Source organism: Cylas formicarius, unplaced genomic scaffold, assembly GCF_029955315.1.
Source record: "Cylas formicarius isolate icCylForm1 unplaced genomic scaffold, icCylForm1.1 PGA_scaffold_9__14_contigs__length_23061073, whole genome shotgun sequence".
In the NCBI taxonomy this organism is placed as follows: Eukaryota; Metazoa; Arthropoda; class Insecta; order Coleoptera; family Brentidae; genus Cylas; species Cylas formicarius.
The window spans coordinates 18,572,740-18,592,780 of NW_026844365.1; the positions used below are offsets into that span (position 1 = coordinate 18,572,740).

Consider the following 20,041-nt stretch of genomic DNA (forward strand, 5'->3'; position numbering starts at 1 on the left):
AGATTCTGTTTATTTTGTACTGGATCAGGGATAGCATCAACTACGTTATTATTTTCAGTCAAATAGGCTTCATGTGGGATTGCAGAAGGGTTAAAAAGCACAATTCCAGTAGACTTAAATGCTGAAGTTCCATTATTTACAGTCGCGGACTTATTCCATCCCTCAGCAAGTAACTTTGCAAAGCGTAATCTGGTGAGCTTTAGTCCTGATGTTCTGTTCAATACAGTATTCTAGCATCTCCACGTTACTGCAATGTGACGCATGGCCATCAAGCAATAACAAAACTGTCCCTGGTGGCTTTCTGGGAACAAATTGATCTTTAAGCCATTTAAAAAATATGTCACTATTAACGTAGACCGACTTCTCTGACATGTAAACCAATTATCCAGGTGGCATCCCATCTTCGAACTCTTGCATTTTATTTTTACCTTTCATAACGCAGGTAGGGGAATAAAAACACCTTCCGCGTTACAGCACGCTATAACTGTGATAGTTTCTCCTTTTTCACCGGAGCTGATACTTGCTATGTTTTGAGATCCTTTCTTGACTATGACAAGCCCCGGCCTATTATTTAGCTGCAGACCAGTCTCATCAATATTAAAAATATGTCTAGGTTTTCCAATAAGATTGTTTTCGTTGAGAGTATTTTCTAGCAGCTGGAAATAAACCTGTACGTCTTTTTTGTTCACACCCAAGGATCGATTAATGGAGACCCCTTCTGCTTTTCTCACTGACAGCTCTGGATATCTCTGAAGAAATAACTTAAGCCACGGAAAACCAGCTAGTCTCGATTCCTTATTAAAACGATGTTTAATTTCCAGCTGTTCAGCCATGCTTCGCACGTCGAATCGTGTAGGAGAAAATATGTTTTTTTGAAGTTTTAGGATGTGTTTAACCAACTTTTCTTCAGCAGCGTCGCCTAATGTTGACGAAGGTCCAAGAGGGCCTTTCTTCACATAATTTTTCACTTTTCTTCTTCGTAGAGTAGTGGCCGGTACTCCAAAATTTCTTGAAGCCTCATTAACTCCCATTCTTTTTTCATTAACGGCTTGAATGGCTTCAGTTAACTGTTGTTCAGTCCAATTAGCCCTGGAGCAACTTCCGGTGCGATTGTAATTGGTCGGCATACTGGAAAAGGAAAGAAATATTATGGAGCCATCTCACCTCAAAATAAGTGAACCATCTATCCCCGCTGTGGGAGAGGAGATGGCGCACCTAACAAGCTGAACGCATTTTAAAATATTTGCAATTTTAAGGTTATATATCAAAACGTAGAAGTTTTTACTTACCTAAGACGATAACTTGCTTAAAATTATTGTTAAAATCAAGGTCAATCAGCACTAAGAAGGAATTCGGAATAACAAAAAAATAATAGCAAAATACGGGTTTAACCGGTAGACACACACAGTTCGGCGGCTTGTTTAATATGAACTAAAGTACATCATGGCGTCTCGACTTATTTGTAGCTCTAGCGGTTGCGCTGTAAAATCATTGCGCCATCTCACCTTCTGCGTCATCTATCCTCGAACTGCCCTACGGAAAGTCTGGATTTTTTGGGATTTTAAATTCTATCGAGAGACGAGACACAGCTTTCGCAGGCATGTTAGGTCCTCACTTTTGCTATGTACATGGACCAAAACATTGGAGCCACTAGAAAGTTAAAATGTTTTGTCATAGCTCAGGGAGATACGAAATTAGTGCTGTATCATACAGGGTTGGTCAAAACTAATGATTTCCTACGAGATGCAAAAATTCTAAGTGCAAATTATATTCCCTTTCCAATGTTGTATCGTGTCTCTATGCCTAAAACGTTGGCTCTTTGAAATAAAAGCACGCTTCTCTGAAAACTGGATTGCGTTGGAATAATTAATTATTAATGTTAAATAATTTGTTTCCAGCTTGTTCAATAAAGATTTTTTCTCTGTTGATTGTGATGCAAAAATTCAGTATTTAATGAATTGAGAACCATATAATTAAGTAAAGTTTTTCAAACCCCTTTACGAAAAACATAGCGGGTATTTAAAATAAACATTGCACACAGAAAAACGAATTCTATACACTTTCAAATCTGTTGAAGTGGACTGATGATACTAGCCTTCTTTGTCCCAGATGGGTTTATTTGCTCAAAGCGTCGTACAATCCAATGACGTAACTCTTCCTTGCACTGGTGTCAAATGGACCCGTGACTTTAACGCACCCCATAGGTAAAAGTCTTTTTGCATGAGATCAGGCGATCTTGCTGACTAATCCCACGCCCAAAAACGTAGCGAAATAATTCGTATAATTCTTGCGACACCGCTTCAGTGTATTGAGCCGGTGCCCCATTTAGTTGGTACCAAGAGTTCCGAAGTTCCTGAAGGCTAGGTTTCTCGTTAATATTTTACAGCATTCGGTAGTTCATCGTAAAGTAAAAAACTTGTTTCATTGTCTTTTATCGAGCAAAACACATTTAAGCTAAATTTGCTTCGTAATCAAATACCAAATTCGAGTTTTCATAGAAACTTGCTTTTATTTCGAAAAATGACAACGTTTTACTAATAGGAATATAATAAATCATTCGAGAGAAAATTGAATTTGTTCTTTTAAAAAAATGCTCTTTCCAACATTTTCATTTCTGGTAGGCAAATCGTTAGTTTTGACCAACGCTGTATAATGAGGAACTAATTTTCATATTGAGGAATTGTGTTGTAGTAATAAAAATTTTATTGAAAATATGTTTTGTTAGGAAAAATGAAGAAAATAATTATTTTCTCGAGAACCGTTGAAGATAAGTATAGCAAAGAATTATTCGAAAAAAAATCAATAATGCATCAAAAAATGTAGATTGTGTTAAATTTAAAATTTCAATGTTAATGCTACTTTTTCGAAGACATGACACCGTCCCAGCGTTCAAAACATTTGAGATCGCTTGAACATCCCGTATTTCCATACGCTTGAGGTGATAATATGGAAAAGCGTATTTTATGAATATCTCCAAGCTGTTTTTACTTGTAACCTCAAAAAACCCAAATGTCATCCGAGACAATGCTCATGCCCCTTCTTTAGCTCCGGCCCCTTCAAACAATATATAAGTAGGTACAGAGTAGACTGCGAGCCAGTCTCAGTTATGCTCTGCAGAAGCCAACAGGATGATTGGCGAAAAGTCAGCGAGTTTGATTAATAAAGCAAGAGGAATCTAGAAGATTTGTAAATAGCATAAAGCTAATATTCAAAAATCCTATTGAAATAGAACCAATTGATTTCTAATTCATTCACGCTTTGAGAACCAACAAAAAGAGTTTTAAGGAAACTTAACAATAATTTGATGACGAAATCTCCATCACAAGAAAGGGGCAAGTTTTGAGCCATCTCAAATCTCAAGAAATTAAAGTGGAAGTGAAACTCAATGCTCCGAATCATCGCTGATGACATAAAATTTACCTCAAGAATAAGCGAACTTGATATTTACGCCATTAAAGGCCTTTATACGGTTTATGGTGTTTCATTTGTGCGGGGAGGATAGAAATTACATTCGAAAGTATCTCGAGTCTCGAAACTTTTTAATAAATGTTTTAATATCCTGCTGTCTTCGCCCGAGTCATTTCCCGTAAGTAACAGCTCGCCTGGAAGCGACTTCGCTAACAAATCGAATCCAATTTCAACGGTATTTTAAACTTTTAAACTTAACTGACGCGGGGCCCCGTTTTTAAGCTCAACAGGTAACACTTCGGGGACATTCTTTACATAACTTTCTGACCCGGGTTCGTTGGAAAGTTGGGGTCTTGTTTAAACGGAGTTTGTTGAGTGTCGGACAGCGATAATTCAATTTTATTTGATTTCCAGGGTATACGTACGTGATCGAATTTTTCGAACCGGCCTCTCACGTCATAACACAAAAGGTTTTGATGAAGGGGGAATTTTTTTTTACCGGCTGTAATAAATTCGTCTCGATTGAAAGAGATATTTTGAGGGGGATAAAATTGAGTCGAAATAAATTTCGTCAGGCACCAATACAGTGGACAAAAAATTTTCCGGAATATTTATTCCCCTTGGAAATTGGTATATTCGTGTAATGAAAGCAGAATGGTTTCCAATTGAATGTATGTATTTAAGGGAATGCCAACATGGCTTCGAGAAAGGCAAGTCAGCACAAACCGCCATCTTTGAATATATAAAGTACATTTTCGAACACATCTAAAACGGCGATGAGCCACCTTGAATGATGTCGGATTTGTTGGGATTGTTAAAGAGTAACTTATGTCATACTTAGATCAGTGGGCGGTTCCAAACTTAAACATCTGCTCTCAATACAATTATATCTTCAAATCACTTCATTATTACTTATTATTGTTAAGGCACTAGACAATATCCTATTAAAGTATAATTTTTTTGCTATTGTCACAAAGTGGTTTTAAAAAAATAGATTGAATAAAGGAAAAACAAACGTATTAATATTTAGACAAAAATATTCTTCAACGGTAATATCAGAACTATTAAATCGAAATTTCAATAACCCTAAATTTTTGAGGTTTTATATGGACAAACATTTAAGCTTTTCGTACCATATAAATAATTTAACTGGTACGCGGATCACATGCTATTCGGTTTTTAAGTACGGCATTACTTTTTGGAATAAGGACGGTTTAACACTAAACTTATTTCGTAAAGCGACTGATAAGAAGAAATTCTTCAAAAAAATATGACCGTATATGCATTTTCTGTTTAATCTGGATAGCTCCAAAAACTCATTTTGTTAAATTCAATTCTGAAAAAATTTATATATTTATATATAAAACGTAAGAGAGCTCTGCGGCGTAGATTTCAGACCTCTGGCTCTGCTTCCGATTATGTTTGCACAGAAGAGTTTATCCTTCGAGATTAGAGAGGCGAAGTCAGCATTCGAAAATGTCCTCCTCAATCAGTCCAAAGCTTTTTATTCCTATCTCAGGCAACAAGTATCGTCTAAGTCATTACAGATACCTCGGGAGAGGTCTGCTATAACCAGGACTTCATTTCAAATGAATTTGCTTCATATTTTGCTAATGTCTTTGCTGACATTCACACACAATCAATTTGACCTAAAGGACTTGAAAAAAACTCTGTCTGCTCCCGAACCTGATGAGAACATCTTTATACTCTGCCGCACTCCCGACCCAGTCGTTATCCGCAAATGTAACACCAATTTATAAAAATGGTGATAAGCTTGATGTTTCAAATTACCGCTCTATCAGCCTAGTATGTATTATATGTAAAGTTCTTCATCGCCTTATAATAAATCAGCTGTTGTCGTTTTCGAGTGCCATATTATATCGGTGGATATTATTTCTTGACTCAGGTGATCCGCTGGATATTATTTACCTCGACTTCAGCAAAGCTTTCGACCGTGTGCTACATCGACGCTTGCTATTCAAACTTGAAAAGGTCGGAGTGGATAGCGGCGTTTTTAAGCCACCAGTCGTTCAGAGTTCGAATTGGTAACGCTTTTTCACTACCACAAAACGTGCATAGTGGTGTTCCCCAGAGATCGGTGCTGGGACCAGTACTATTCCTAGTGTATACTGTGGATTTGCTCTTCAGCATTGATTCTCATGTGAGCGCTTATGTTGATGACACTAAATTATTTGAAAATCCTTCAACACATGCGGACGTATTGCAGAGAAACTTGAATATTAGTGGTGTTCAACTTGGCCGCTGAATGCTCAAAAGTGTCGATTCTTAGATCGACCTAGGTGTGTGTGACCTGTGACAGTAACTAATGATCTTGCGTGGTCTGCACATGTATCAAATATTGCAAAGAAAGCAAACTGCGCGTTGTTTTTGTTAATAAAGACTTTTAAAAATCCTAGTCCTCGCATCGCTTGCAGACTTTTTAACACTTACATTCGCTCCATCCTAGAATTTGCTTCCCCAATCTGGAACCAATGGCTATTGCGTGACTGTGATGTTCTTGAAACAGTGCAACGAGCCGCTACGCGCTGGCCACTTCAACTTAGACATACACCTTACGATGACCGTTTCAACATTAAGTCAGCGTCGGCTGCGAGGGGATCTCATTCAAATGTATAGGTTCGCGCATGACCAATTTCCATCTGACGTGCACTTTGTGGTCTTAAGCAACGATCAACGCCTACGCGGTCATCCATTTAAAATAAGATAGGAACAATTCAGGACTGCATTTTATAAGTAACGGGACTTTCGATTATTGGAACAGTTTACCCCCAGATGTTTGGTGTGCTCCTAACTTATCTGTATTTAAACGTCGCTTGGACAGTGTATTGTTTCATAGCAATAACTAAATACTTATTATATGTATCACATTCTCATACTACTAACTATCAATGTGCATAATAGGTTCTCCTCTGCACTTTATTCTTTTAATAATAATAATTTAGAAAAACATGTTAAATACAAAAGTTGTAGTATAAGACTAAAAGAAACAATTTAAACTTATATTTTTTTTAATGTATTATTAGATATACTCATTTAGACTCAATCACCCGATGTAGGGTTTTTATGGTCTATACTGAGTGTTTAACACTATATTTTTAGCGATATTTCCTACAGCTGTAATTTTATGATGCCAACAATTTTATAAAGTAGTACGGTCATTTGTCCTATACTGCTCTTGCAGTTAGTTCGAATCGTTTCTACATGGTGGAAATGGAATGGAATGGAACTTAATTAATTAATTAATTAGTAGTTACTAATTTTTTCTACTCCCGTATGTAAAATGTCTAATTACGCACCGATCTAGCGTGCGGAAAGCGTTACTTTAACAAGTCAGTCTCTTGTCCCTCGGATCCGAATCACTTCGGACATTTCCGGGATTTCACCGCACGGGTTTGGGAGCAATCGAATGTTTTCGGAAATATTTTCCACGCTTTGAATTTTGATGTTTGTCAATTCTGACGGTCATGTCAGTGAATGTATTCGTGTTTTTCGAAAATGTATCCAAAAATTAACGGTCGTAAAAAAGTATAGTATGCAACAAGTGCGGTAAACGGCATTTGACTCACGAGTTTTTAATAAATTTTAATAAATTTTTAACAAATCTCCGAATTTTTTTCAAATGTCAAGATATCGCAATAAACCAAGAAAATGCAAATAATTAGGTTAATTTTTTATTTTGTCATTTGCTTCCGAATAATGAAAAACTTCAACTTCAAAATATTATTGAACTATAAATAATGTTTTCGGATGGCGTCTTTTAATGTCTTTAGGCGTCTTTAAATGTTTGGTGTGGTATAATAGGAAATAACGTTGTAGGATCTCATTTTTTTTTACATACAGTAAATGAGCATATTTACTTAGATTTTTTACAGCAGCAGTGTCACGAACTACTTAAGAAGTGTGTCTGAATGTTCTGATCTAACAAAGAGGGACTATTTTCTGCGGGGATATGTTAAAGACCTAGTGTATAAAACTGCCTCCACAACAAAAAAGGGCATAAAACAGGCAAGAAAAACCTTTCAAAGTGTTAGTCATGATTCGCCAGCAAATACCGCCCAATCGTTAAGACCATGTTAGAGCGTGTATCGAAATAATATAATAAAATAAAACTTCATTAAACAGTTTTTTTTGTTTTGCAGTTCTTGCTTTTTATTTTTTTTTCAATATTTTTCCATTACCAACATTAATATTGCATTTTTAAAATTATCGCTATAGTAAAATACTGTTAAAATTATTTTTCCAAAACTGCGCGGTGCTTAATTTTATTTTTGTTTAAATCTTTGAAAAACCGGGTGGTGCACTGTGGATAGTTTATTAGAAGTTCTTGATGAACAGACTAAGGGATATTCTTATTAATATACAAAATATTTTCAAGTATGCAGTGTCGACGCTTCTATATAAACGTAGCGACAGTGTGTTTAGTTTAAATTTCTTTCTGTACATAATTGTATTTTTAGGTTCTACCTAAGAAATAAAATAGATTTTGTTCAGGTTTCCTTATACCTACATCTGAGCGTTACAGAAATAAAAAATAATTTTTTATATTTTTAAGCAGCTGGTAAAACAGTTGAAAATAAGAGCTCTAGAAACACGGTTTATGGAGTTTTTTTTTAAATAACACACTCTGTATATTCTTTTTTTTTTAGTTCTACAAAACAACGAACGGTCTTTGTTTCGCCAATCATCGTATTGGCTTCTTCCGGGCTTGACTGAAACTGGCTCGCATTTTACTCTGTACCTGCTTCAACGTTGTTTGAGGGGGGCGGAGCTAAATGAGGGCCATCAACACCGTCTCGGATGACTGATTCTCATATTGGTGACAGGTAAAGACCTGCGTCACGATCTTAACCGTGTTACGTTGCTTATAGATTTCTATAGACTTTCTATAGAATTTTAGTTTTATCGAATAAAATTTTATTCCCGGTTTCGCGATTGTGTTCCGCAACAGCTGATGAGTTTATTAAGGCTCTTTCCATGATCTTTGAGCCTAGTTGATATTTTTCGTCCTGTCTCTCCAAGTTCTTTGCCGCATATGCATCGAATGCTGGCATGTCAAATGGAATTTTCTCTTTGACGGATCTGGTTTTGACGTTATATTTCTTTAGAAATTTTGATATGCGGTCAGTTTTGTTTTGAATATAAGGACGACAGCAGCAAGTGTGGGATTGCTTTCGGTTTCATTGCTATTGGAAGGTTGTGGTGAAGTGTATTTTGTGATGAAACACTTAATATCTTTAACGTGGAAATTACTAGAGCAGAGAGCTAGTTCGAGTCTACAAAAACCGACGCAGGAGGAATCTAGAACTTTTATACAAAGTATTACCATAGCCTGTGGAAGTGCCTTTGAAATATTTGTAAATATTTTTGAACGATAGAGCAGCTCCTCTTACATTACCCTGTGTAATTTAAAGTAAATCCGTTAACCAGATCGTTCTTATAGATTCTGCGTCACCTTTTATATAAATGTTTAACTTTCTTCACAATTCAGAACACAAAAGTAACGAATGTGAGAAGCAAATTATCCAGCACTTCGACCTCCATTAACAGTTTCTTTTTTTATAATTTGAAATAACTATTACTATTACTGTTAAAAACAAATTTATGAAAACCACCGTAAATGAAATATTCCATTTCACTTCATTTTCAGTAATTGGAACACAAAATATAGGCCACCAAATAACTATCAGAACTAGTTTTTCACCGAGAATATAGAAAAAAATTTGAAATTCGGTTAGAACATTATATTCTGAAATAGAGGACCAAGCAACAATCTCTGCCTACCAAAGGTTCAACCTACCTATAACAATAATAAACCTTAGGCTGAACAAAATAAGAATTTTTGAGTAATTTTAAAAATCTTGGTAAGGATAATCTTATTGAATCTTTCTTTAAATATGGGAGGCAATGTTTCAGCGTTGAAACTAGAAGCACTTAGAACGTCTTTTGTGTACAGGGGGTTCCAAAGAATGTATCCACTGTTTAAAAGTCCATAATTGGCTAACTAATTGTCGGAGTTGTCTCATATCTGGTAAAAGCGTAGCTAAAAGTCTATCCTAAAGATATTCCTGTTAGTGTTCGAAATGGTCACCATTAACAACCACACACTAATGATGCTACCGAACTGCAGCAGGACTGCACATGTTCATTCGGATATTTGTACACGAATCCCGTTAATTATTTTGCAAGTTATAGACTTTCAAAGAGTGGATACATTTTTTTGGACCCTTCTGTATACACAACGCTTGGGACAGATGGATCATCGGCATTGAGGCAATTAGCATTTCAATTATTAAAAAGCCCAGATTTTTAACTCTGTAGCAGGTGCTGAGAAATCTAGTACTAGTATTTAGATTGAAGACGTGATTAACTACAAACAGGTGCCCAGCGATTTAATACACATCCACCACCCCACAACCAACTTTCAAGCAAGTCAGAAAATAAACACCTGGTTTATGAATTTTAAAAGCAGGATCCAGGGTTGTCTTGGGTTCTGGAACAAAATTTAATGTAATCTTAACTTCGTTAACTACCTATTACCTAACAGAAGCATTTCACTAATTCCAGGGGGAGTATTCGTGGTCCTCCTGTGCGGCCTGGCGCTCGCGATTTTGGTCGCCATTTTAGAATTCTGCTGGAACAGCAAAAAGAACGCGCAGACGGACAGGCAATCGCTGTGTTCCGAGATGGCAGAAGAACTGCGATTCGCCATGAGATGTCACGGATCTAGACAACGGCCAGCTCTGAGGAGGTCGTGCACCAGATGTAGCCCGGCGACGACGTACGTCCCAGCTACTCTCGATTTGCCGCATCTGAACGGGGTAAGTTTATATTGTACGAAAAAAATGCTTGTAGCATTTTCGATTGAAAAAACCACTGTCAGTAGGAAGATATTCAACCATCTCTCCAAAATATTCTTCAAAATTTTTTCAGTGAAACTTCCACAGGCTACTGTAATACTGTTTTCAATGTACGGAAGGATCATACCGGCAAGCGTGGGGTTGCTTTCAGAGTAATTTTCTTTGGAAGGTTGTGGTCAAGTGTCAAATAATATTAGTGAACTTTTCTTCTAACGCCCTTTTGACCTGCTGCCTTTCTTTCGAGACATTCTGCAACATCTAAAACTAGGATTATCATTTTAAGAATTGGCGCAGCTGCTTTTTGTTGAAATATCGTTATTGATGTTGACACTATAGATGATCAGCTCAATACAAAATTTGTAATATGCCATTGAGAGTACTGATATATATATATATATATATATATATATATATATATATATATATATATATATATATATATATATATATATATATATATATATATATATATATATATATATATATATATATATATATATATATACTGATGAGGTACCTGAATTGTTTTCCATTTCTTATAGATTTTTTTGGTAATTTTTTTTTGTATTGAACGGAAGCCCCTGCGTTTTTACGACCAAGATTTACTATTTAACTATTTTTTAAAGCTCTAACCATATTCACCTATTTCTGAGAACAATAATAAATTATCAGCAAAAATAAGAAAAAATAGCGAATTTGCCAATAACTGCTGGAAAGTAACTATAATTCTAAGGCCCTGAAAGACCATTTAAAATTGTATTAAAATATACAAATTGATTTTTTTTTTAATGCTGCTAAAACTCAGGTGCCACTCTTTGCTCGGGACTCTGCAATGCAGTTCCTGAAAGTATATTTGCATCTTGATACAAATCGGGAACCCTTATCGCTTGCTACCAAGGCCAAAACTTAGGAGTAACGGTTGACGTACCATTAAGATTTAGTGAGCACATTTCAAATTTAAGTAAAAGAACTTACCTTTTACTTAAGACTCTATATACCAATAAGCATGTACTGAACTTAAAGTTGTTTTTAAAGTATTGTTTTACCTATATTTAACCCCACTTGATCGTCAACGCCTTCAAAAAATACAAAACAACTTTTGTAGGTTGGTGTATGACTTAAGAAAGCATGACTACTAGTCTAAAAGCCAGTGGGCGGCTATGTATTTGACCAGACCTGGGTTTTTGTACATTGAGGCCTCTATACCTACTATACATGATGTGGGGACCCACTAAGCCCAAAGCGGTAGACACAGGTACTGCGCAGGTGAGACAGGTATTGATTTTTGGCGAATTTTAAATATATTTGACCACGGCTGCCGTTTTGAAATCTTAAAATATATTATTATTATTATCGAAAAATAATAATGGCAGACCGTTAGCATACGGTTAACATCATGGCAGACAGTTTTGAAAATACTCAAAAGATTAAAATTATGAAAGTACTTGACCAGATCTGCCATTGAGATGTATTATTCGTTATAGTATTAAAAGCTTATATTAATATCGGCAGACGCTTTTATTGAGTATACTCGTCAGTAGATAACAAAATCTTTACTTCTACCCGGGTAGATGTATGCATACACTGCATATAGCTATCTTTTTTCTTTCTCCTATGTATTACTATTTCTACTCGTTCCAGCTTATAGTATTTTATTTTATAGCTACTACCACTTAAATAATTTAGGGTTTATACCTGAGATGGCTCTGTTATAATCCCAACCTAACGGATTTTGCCAGATGGTTTCAGTATGTTTATGAATCTCTATAGAGATGCCTCGTGTTTAGTGAATTTAATAAAATATTTTTCTATAATTTAACTATTATTCGTTAAATATCTCTGACATTATGCCGAGTGAAAAAGAACTAGTGAAGTGTGTTTTTTGTGCCACAGCAAACACTGAGGAATTATTGACATTTTCAAAAGAGAGAGATGGAAAAATGTCGACAAATTTTGAGGTTAAGAAAACATTATAAATTAAAATACAATGAAATAATTCTACCGGACGAAATTTTTGATCCTGTATATCACAGTAGTTGTTACAAAGCGTTAACGTCTTAAAAAAAATTGCAACCGATCTCAACAAAGAAGCTCTATTACAACCCACTACGTCGTCGTCTTTGGAAAAACGCTTACAAAAAGCAACTTTCAACCTTGGATCCATTGGAGTATGGTTGGCTTGAGCAGAACAACGCATTTGTCTTTAAATGGTTCGATGGAGATATCACCTTCCATCTTTTTTCAGCGACTTAATTACCAATGTCCCTGATAAGTTGATAACAATTAATTTTTTATCAAATATATTCGGATCAATTTACTAGTTATTTATATTTTACAATTTACGGTTTATTTTTGCGAAGAGTTAACCTACGACAAATATGACTCCGACACCTTTCAAATTTTGTCTTAAATAAATAAAAAAAAATTAAATACAGATTTCAATTGTTTTTTTGTTACTTGCATTATACCCCAGGATTTTAGATTATTTCGTAATATTATCTGCTTCATTTATCATCAATCTTATAAAGTTTAGTATATAAAGTACAAAAAAATATTAATTTCTATACATACGAGTGATAAAATTAATTATAAGGCAGATCTGGTCAAATACTTTCAAAATTTGATTTTTTTGAGCATTTCCAAAACTGTCTGCCATAATGTTAGCCGCATGCTAATGGTCTACCATTATTATTTTTCGATAATAATAATAATATATTTTAAGATTTCAAAACGGTCGTGGTTAAATATATTTAAAATTTGTTGCTTAGCTTTGGGCTTAGTGGGTCCCCACCTCATGTATAGGATATAGGGGCCTCAATGTACAAAAACCCAGGTCTAGTCAAATACATGCAGGTAGCCGCCCACTGGCTCTTAGACTATAAAATAAATCAAATTGTTGCAGTGGTTGAGAATAGACAATCTATTAAAATACCTATCCACACAAGATCTTAAAGGCTTCAGCCCTTCCTAATTCAAAGATAAGCTAGTTTTTCGCCGTGAAACCCACATTGTAAATATTAGGACGAATACGCTAACTGAGCTTCAACACCATCTGTACGGGCGAGGGTTTACCTATAATCAGGGGAAAACCTTTGATCGGCATAAATATTTCTTTGCCTTATCATCTTTAAAACTTCGAAAGAATATTAAAGTGCTAATTGGGGTTTTCATCTTTTAATTAATCACAGCATTATTTCTATAATTACTTGCCTACTTTCTTTTTCTTCTGTTTATATTTTATTTTTCTTAATTACAGGTTCTCTTGTTATTGTCAAAAAGATGTATAATATACAGATTAATTGTGTTGGGTCAGCTAGACTTCGTATTTTGTACTGTGTATTATGTATATTACATATTTCAATTCTCAGTAAAGACTATTATTGTTATTATTATTATTATGATTATTAAGTTATAAGTTTCACTTTATTTATTGCTAGAAATATCTCCCACCGACTTCGATACAAGTTCTAACTTACACTTTGTGTTGCCTCGGCTAGCCAATCGTAAATAAACAACAAGTGATGTCGTACTTTCTATTTTCCTTTTTAAACTGAATTACATGCTTACGCATTTGCTAATTTTACAAGAAAAATTGACAAAATAATACCCGCAAAATTGGCGAATAGCGTATCCCGCTACCGTCTTCTCACCACCACCACAGTTACCCCTTTCGCCGTTCTCAATCGTCTTCTTCTTCTTAACTTCTGACAACACACTTTACCATAAACACAACTGGGACAAGGTATTGGGCGCACCACAATTTATATGCTCAACCTACATTGGCCTGGCAAACGTTGCACTAAAAGACGTGAACTAAAGCATTATTTATAGTTCAATAAATTTTGGGCTTTAAGATACGGAGAAATTGTAAACTAAGGAGAAGTAAAAAAACATTTTTTTCCAAAAATTATAAGTTGAATTATTGCGATATTTTCTAATAATTTGACAAATTTTCGATGTTTTGTTCGTAAAAATGTGTATACCTCAAAAGATACTATATTCAGGTATACAGATTGCTCAATAAAATTGAAAGAGAATTAATGGCAGTAATTAATGTAAATGGAATGCAGAATGTTCCATTTGTTTTTTTCATGAAAATTAATATTGTTCATTTTGACTTACCCTGTATAAATATAAATGACTGTACAACTTTATATAAATGTTGAGTGTTGACGAAAGAATGACCGTAAATCTGAAAACACTCGATTTTTGATTATAACAACCCTACATTGGGCGATTGAGTATAAAATGAAGTATCTACTAATGCAACAAAAGTTTGCTTTCCCACATATTTACGAATCACCCTGTATATTTGAAAATAATAATAAATAAGCGTATAAAAGATCGTCTGAACGTAACCTATAAAATACTTGGAACCTATACTAAGAACAACATAACAGAGAAAATGGAAAAATATTATCAGAGAATACCAGTGTGGATTTAGACGGGGAAGTAGTAAATTTAAGCAGAAATCGAACATAGGTCGCGTCTATTAATTTCGTGCAAGCCTATCACAGAATAAAAAACAAATGATTGAACTTACAATCTATAACAAACAAACATGATGCAAGTCATTCTTAGAATTTCAGATAAATTTTAAGTCAAAGAAGGAGTGACCCACTATCCTCAGTATTCTTTAGTCTATTCTTAGAAAAGGTCATAAGTGAGGTAGAAATTCTAATATTTAAGAAAAGACTGCTCAGAAGAATTAAAAAAGGCCTCAAAGAAATTATAAAAGACTTGGATCAATGAAGAGAAGGCTAAGTACATGGGTTGGACAAACGAAGAATTTAAAAGAAATATATTTTTACAGACAGACATAAAACGGTGGTCTGTACAGACAGATTCGAGGTAGTACAAAAATATTATTACTAGAAAACCGGGAATGAAAAGCAAACTAAAGAAAGGAAACTGCAATATTTATGTATTGAATGAATTGCTAAAGAGTAAATAGAATAGATTTACAACCCTCTCATATTAAGGTACAGGTAATATTATGATTCTGTGACCACCCCACATACGTTAAATAGGTATTTTACAGCGACAAAAACATTTTCATTGATTTTATTTCATATTTTGCTGAGAGTTAACGTGCAAACCCTATTTTAGTAGAAAAATAACCCATCAAATTTTAGCATACTCTGCTAATATACTAGATCAAATTATAAATTAAATTTTTTATGATCGATTTCTTTTGCTCGCATGCTCAGTAAATTAGGGTAATAAAAAAGGTAAATTTACGAATAACATTTGGGATTTAGGATTTTTTTAATGTAATTTTAATTATATTATATTATATTTTAAACGAATTCTCCAAAAAATACTGCTTGCAACTCAATGCAAATAAATCGGCTGCTATGATATTTGGCAGGATGATTGAGATAAAAGATTTTGAAAATACGCACAAACTCGATATCTTAATAGAGGGTGAGCCATTAAATTCTATGAAACTTTTAAAAATCTAGGACTGACCTTTGATATGCGATTCACAAAGCATGTAAATTGTTGCCTTCAGAAAGGTTATATGAACTTAAAATTGATATATCAACACAGCAACGTCCTAACCAATGCTGCGTGACTTGCTGATCCTTTCACAGGTTAACTATTGGGATATTGTTGTGTTTAAAAAGCACAGATATAGGACGAATACAGAAACTTCGAAATTCGTATTTGCGCTTAATTTATGGAATAAAAAAGCGCAATCCGGTCAGTCAGAAGTGAAAATTGAATGGTTGGTTAAATATATATACTTTTGTATTTTGACTAGTAAAACACCCTTATATTTGTATCGCAAGATTCGCTTGACGACTGATGTTCACAACTTAAATATTGGATTTAAGGGAACACTAACACCCCCTCTCCACAAAAAAGAATTATATAAACGCTCTTTCTCCTACCAGATTTCAAAAGTACTTAACAAATTGCATCTTGAAGTTAAAGAATCAGATTCAAAAAAGTGTCCCAGGAACTATATTCATAACAATGAAAATAAGGGTGTTTAATAACCATGTTAACTCGTGTGATTTTTTGTTGTTGTAAAATTTCTTATTTTCCTTATGTTTATGTAATTTATTGAATAATTGTCTACCACCGCCAGATTATGTAACCATAAAGTTTGTTGTTCGTATATGTCACTTTATTATTACTTTATTATTATTTTAGTTATTATCTTTTTTCTTTCGTGTTATTATAATTTCTCTTTTGAATTCGTTAAAATATATGGTAATTTGGCTGTTGGGTTCAACTTCTTGATTAGGTTAGATGTAAGAACAGACTTCCAGTTACTTATTTAACTTGGTTGTACTGAATCTCGCACTTCTTTTTTGAATAAAGGCCTTTATCATTATTATTATTATTATTATTATTATTATTATTATTATTATTATTGTTATTATTATTATTATTATTATTATTATTATTATTATCACTATTATTATTATTACTACACAAGAAGGGAGATACCAACGTCCCCTCAAACTATAGACCTATTGCAATCATCCCTATAATGGGGAAGATTGTTGAAATAATCTTAAAAGATCGTTTGCTGAACTATTTTGAAAAACACAAACTTTTGTGCAAAGAACAGTTCGGGTTTAGAGGCGGAAGGTCCACCACGCATGCTTGTGGGGAGCATTGTCGAAGATTTTGACGCTTGTGAGATAGCGGAGGCCACCTTTTGCGATCTCACGAAGGCTTTTGATTGTGTGAATCATGGACTGCTGATGCAGAAGCTCGAGTGGTATGGCATCAGGGGCATGCCTCACAGATTATTGCGCTCTTAACTTAGCGGAAGACTTCCATGTGTCGAGGTGAATGGAAAATTCAGCTTGCCGGTATCGTTTGGAGTACCGCAGGGCTCGGTGCTCGGGCCCCTGCTGTTTATAGTTTACATCAACGATTTTCCTTCTCACATACCATGTAAAACTACGCTTTACGCGGATGATACAATTCTTTTATCCCGATCTAGAAACCCATATGAACTTAGTATTGACAGTGTGGCCAATAAGACTAGAGCGCGTGAATGGTTCGGGTCGAACTCCTTACAGTTAAACGGAAATAAAACGAACAATCTTATTTTCTCTTGTAGCAAGGTGCACAATTTAAACAATGCTCCGGTTAAGGTACGAGTCTGGATCGATCGTACTCTTTCTTGGAAGGATCACATTGATCACCTTTGCCACAAACTGTCAAGTCAATTGTTTCTAATTAGATACTTAAACAAGTCACTCACTCCTATCATGTCAAGACTTGCTTATTTCGGATTGTTCCATTCTCATTTAGCGTACGCTATTGTTTTGTGGGGTGATTCCATGCATGCCCGCAAGGCTTTTCTTATGCAAAAAAGAGCGATACGTGTGATTGCGAATGCAAAGCCTCGTGATCACTGCAGCCCGCTCTTCTCAAAGCTTAATATTTTGACCTTACCATCACTATTTATTTACTATACAGTCACTCTCATACATGAGCTAAAGAACGATATGCCTAAGCACTGTGATCGCCACAATCACGACACCAGGGGATCTGAATTAATTGTCCAGGGCCATTCTAGGCTGCGCACATCCGAGTTAAATAAATTGTACATTAATTACTACAATGTTCTACCAACCGTTGTCAAGGATCTGCCATTCACTAAATTTTGTGATATAATAAAACAATTTCTATTGGAGAACGCATTCTATACTGCAGATGAGTACATCCGTGTTGCGTCAGGAGTGTCTCCATAATACTAATTGGGAATTTATTTATTTATTTATTTACTTATTTTTTTATTTTTTTTACCTAATTTTTGTTTCAATGTTTGGTGTTTGTCTATCTGATAATTATGTTGCTCTCTATGAATGTTATTAGAATGTGTTTGATATTGTGACTTGCCATTTGTTGTTCTTGTAATGTATTTAATGGCCAATAAGGTCTAAAGTCTATTATTATTATTATTATTATTATTATTATTATTATGTTATCTAAATTGAAAATATTTTTTTGGTAGTTTTTAATACAATAAAAAAGAAAGCAATCAAACAAAACTTATTTTTATTTCATATTTGCAGGGTGAAATAATTTTTGATTTCCTATTTATACGCATTACGTGTTTTCTTCATCCAGAGTTTCAGAATCAATAGTTTGGATTCTTTTAATATTGCGATGACTTCTGGTTTCCTCTTTTTTTGCACATCTTTGCACCAAGAAGTAAATACCGCATACCGTATGTCACCCTTTGTGTTCATTCTCGATGTCTTTCTAGCATCAAAAAGTAAGGTTTTATAACTCTTGACTTCTAACACATTTTGCCCAATAAAAAGAGAGAGAGTGAGTGAGTGAGGGGGGTAGAGAGAGAAAAGGGGGTAGAGAGAGGGAGGGAGGGAGAGAAAAGGAGGGTGGGAGAGTGAGAGGGGGGGGGGGGGAAGCAAGAAAGCAAAGTTTTGCTTGTACATGCTGTGGACGATGCTACTGTTAAGACCTCATGTTTATTATAGATTCGTCTTTATTTAAACCCAAATCTATCATAAGACCGAGAACTTACATTAGTAGAAGTTGAAGATAAAGCATATTCCTGTTCCCTTTTCTAAGTCTTTTTGGTGTTGATGATATTGCAAGACGTACCACTTTTGCCGCATTCCTTTTACTACTTTTTATTAAATTGGAATCTACTGCACGCCCAAGTTTTTCAGAACACAATTCTGCATCAATAATTTCGTATTAACTTGAATTCTTATTACTGGTATTAATAGTGAAGATCATCGTGGGTGTATAATAAAATCAGAGCTTCAGTGTTTCGTTTACGCATATGGGTCTAGATTTATGTTTATTGCCGCTTTAACGGTTAATAAAGTAACTGTCACATTATTAGTTGTTATCGTAAAACATTTAATTTTATAGCCGCTTTGTTCGGTACCATAAGAGGTGTATACCGATTTGCTCTGAAGAGAGACGAAGTGAGTGTTAGTTTATGGGAGTTTGATAGTGGTTAGCAATGTTCTACTGACTGACCAAATAGACCTCTCAGGGTAATGTGAGTGGAAGAAGAAACTGAATTCGGATTTTGGCAAAAAAGAAAGTGCTACACTCGAATCATGGCAACGAATGGCGAATAGAGGGGGAGGGAATGATAATATGGTGGGAGCTTGGAGGAGCAGGCTAGGACAGTTAGAGTTAACAATAGAAGAGCAAGGGAGAATAGCATGATACAAAATTAATGGAATAGCAAATGTGGAGCTAGAATGATTAAAAAGGAGGTGGCCTATGGATGAAAGAAATGTAAGATACAAAGACATGTACACGCAAGGAAAAGTGGCAAAATAATAATGGAAGCGCAATATAACATAGGATAGAGCACAACTATTAACAGAAAGTTTTACCAAGTAGGGAAAATAGAATATTAGTCGCGTTGAACTAACAAAATAAATAATCAAGAAATAGAGTAGCAAAATTGTGGACTATGCAGGTAAGGGAAGGAATATCTAATGAGAGGAAGACCCACAACCCAATATACTTTTGACACTGATGCTCTCCATTGAGTCCTATATTTAGTCAATGTTTCGATATTTCTGGTCTTGTTTTTGATAAGACACGCAAAATTTTTCTGATATCTCTCTGCTGGGATCTGTTGCATTTTTCTCTAAATAACATTTTTGGTCGTCCCTGTGTCGATGTTGGAGTACAGACATTGTGTTGATATGAAAAGGTTCTATACACAAATTATTATTGGTCATAAATCTTTGTTCTTCAATTTGATGGCGTTGTTTCCATTTCATCAA

At 34.8% G+C, this 20,041-nt stretch overlaps 1 protein-coding gene across 1 annotated transcript in view; it reads left to right on the forward strand.

The window, feature by feature from the left end:
- Positions 1-20,041, forward strand: part of LOC132707105 (glutamate receptor ionotropic, kainate 2) — a 665,601-nt gene that overhangs the window by 639,210 nt on the left and 6,350 nt on the right. Inside the window, exon 14 of the mRNA XM_060678792.1 lies at positions 9,994-10,247. Within this exon, the coding sequence (XP_060534775.1) occupies positions 9,994-10,247 (254 nt within the window). The remainder of the gene's footprint in view (positions 1-9,993; positions 10,248-20,041) is intronic.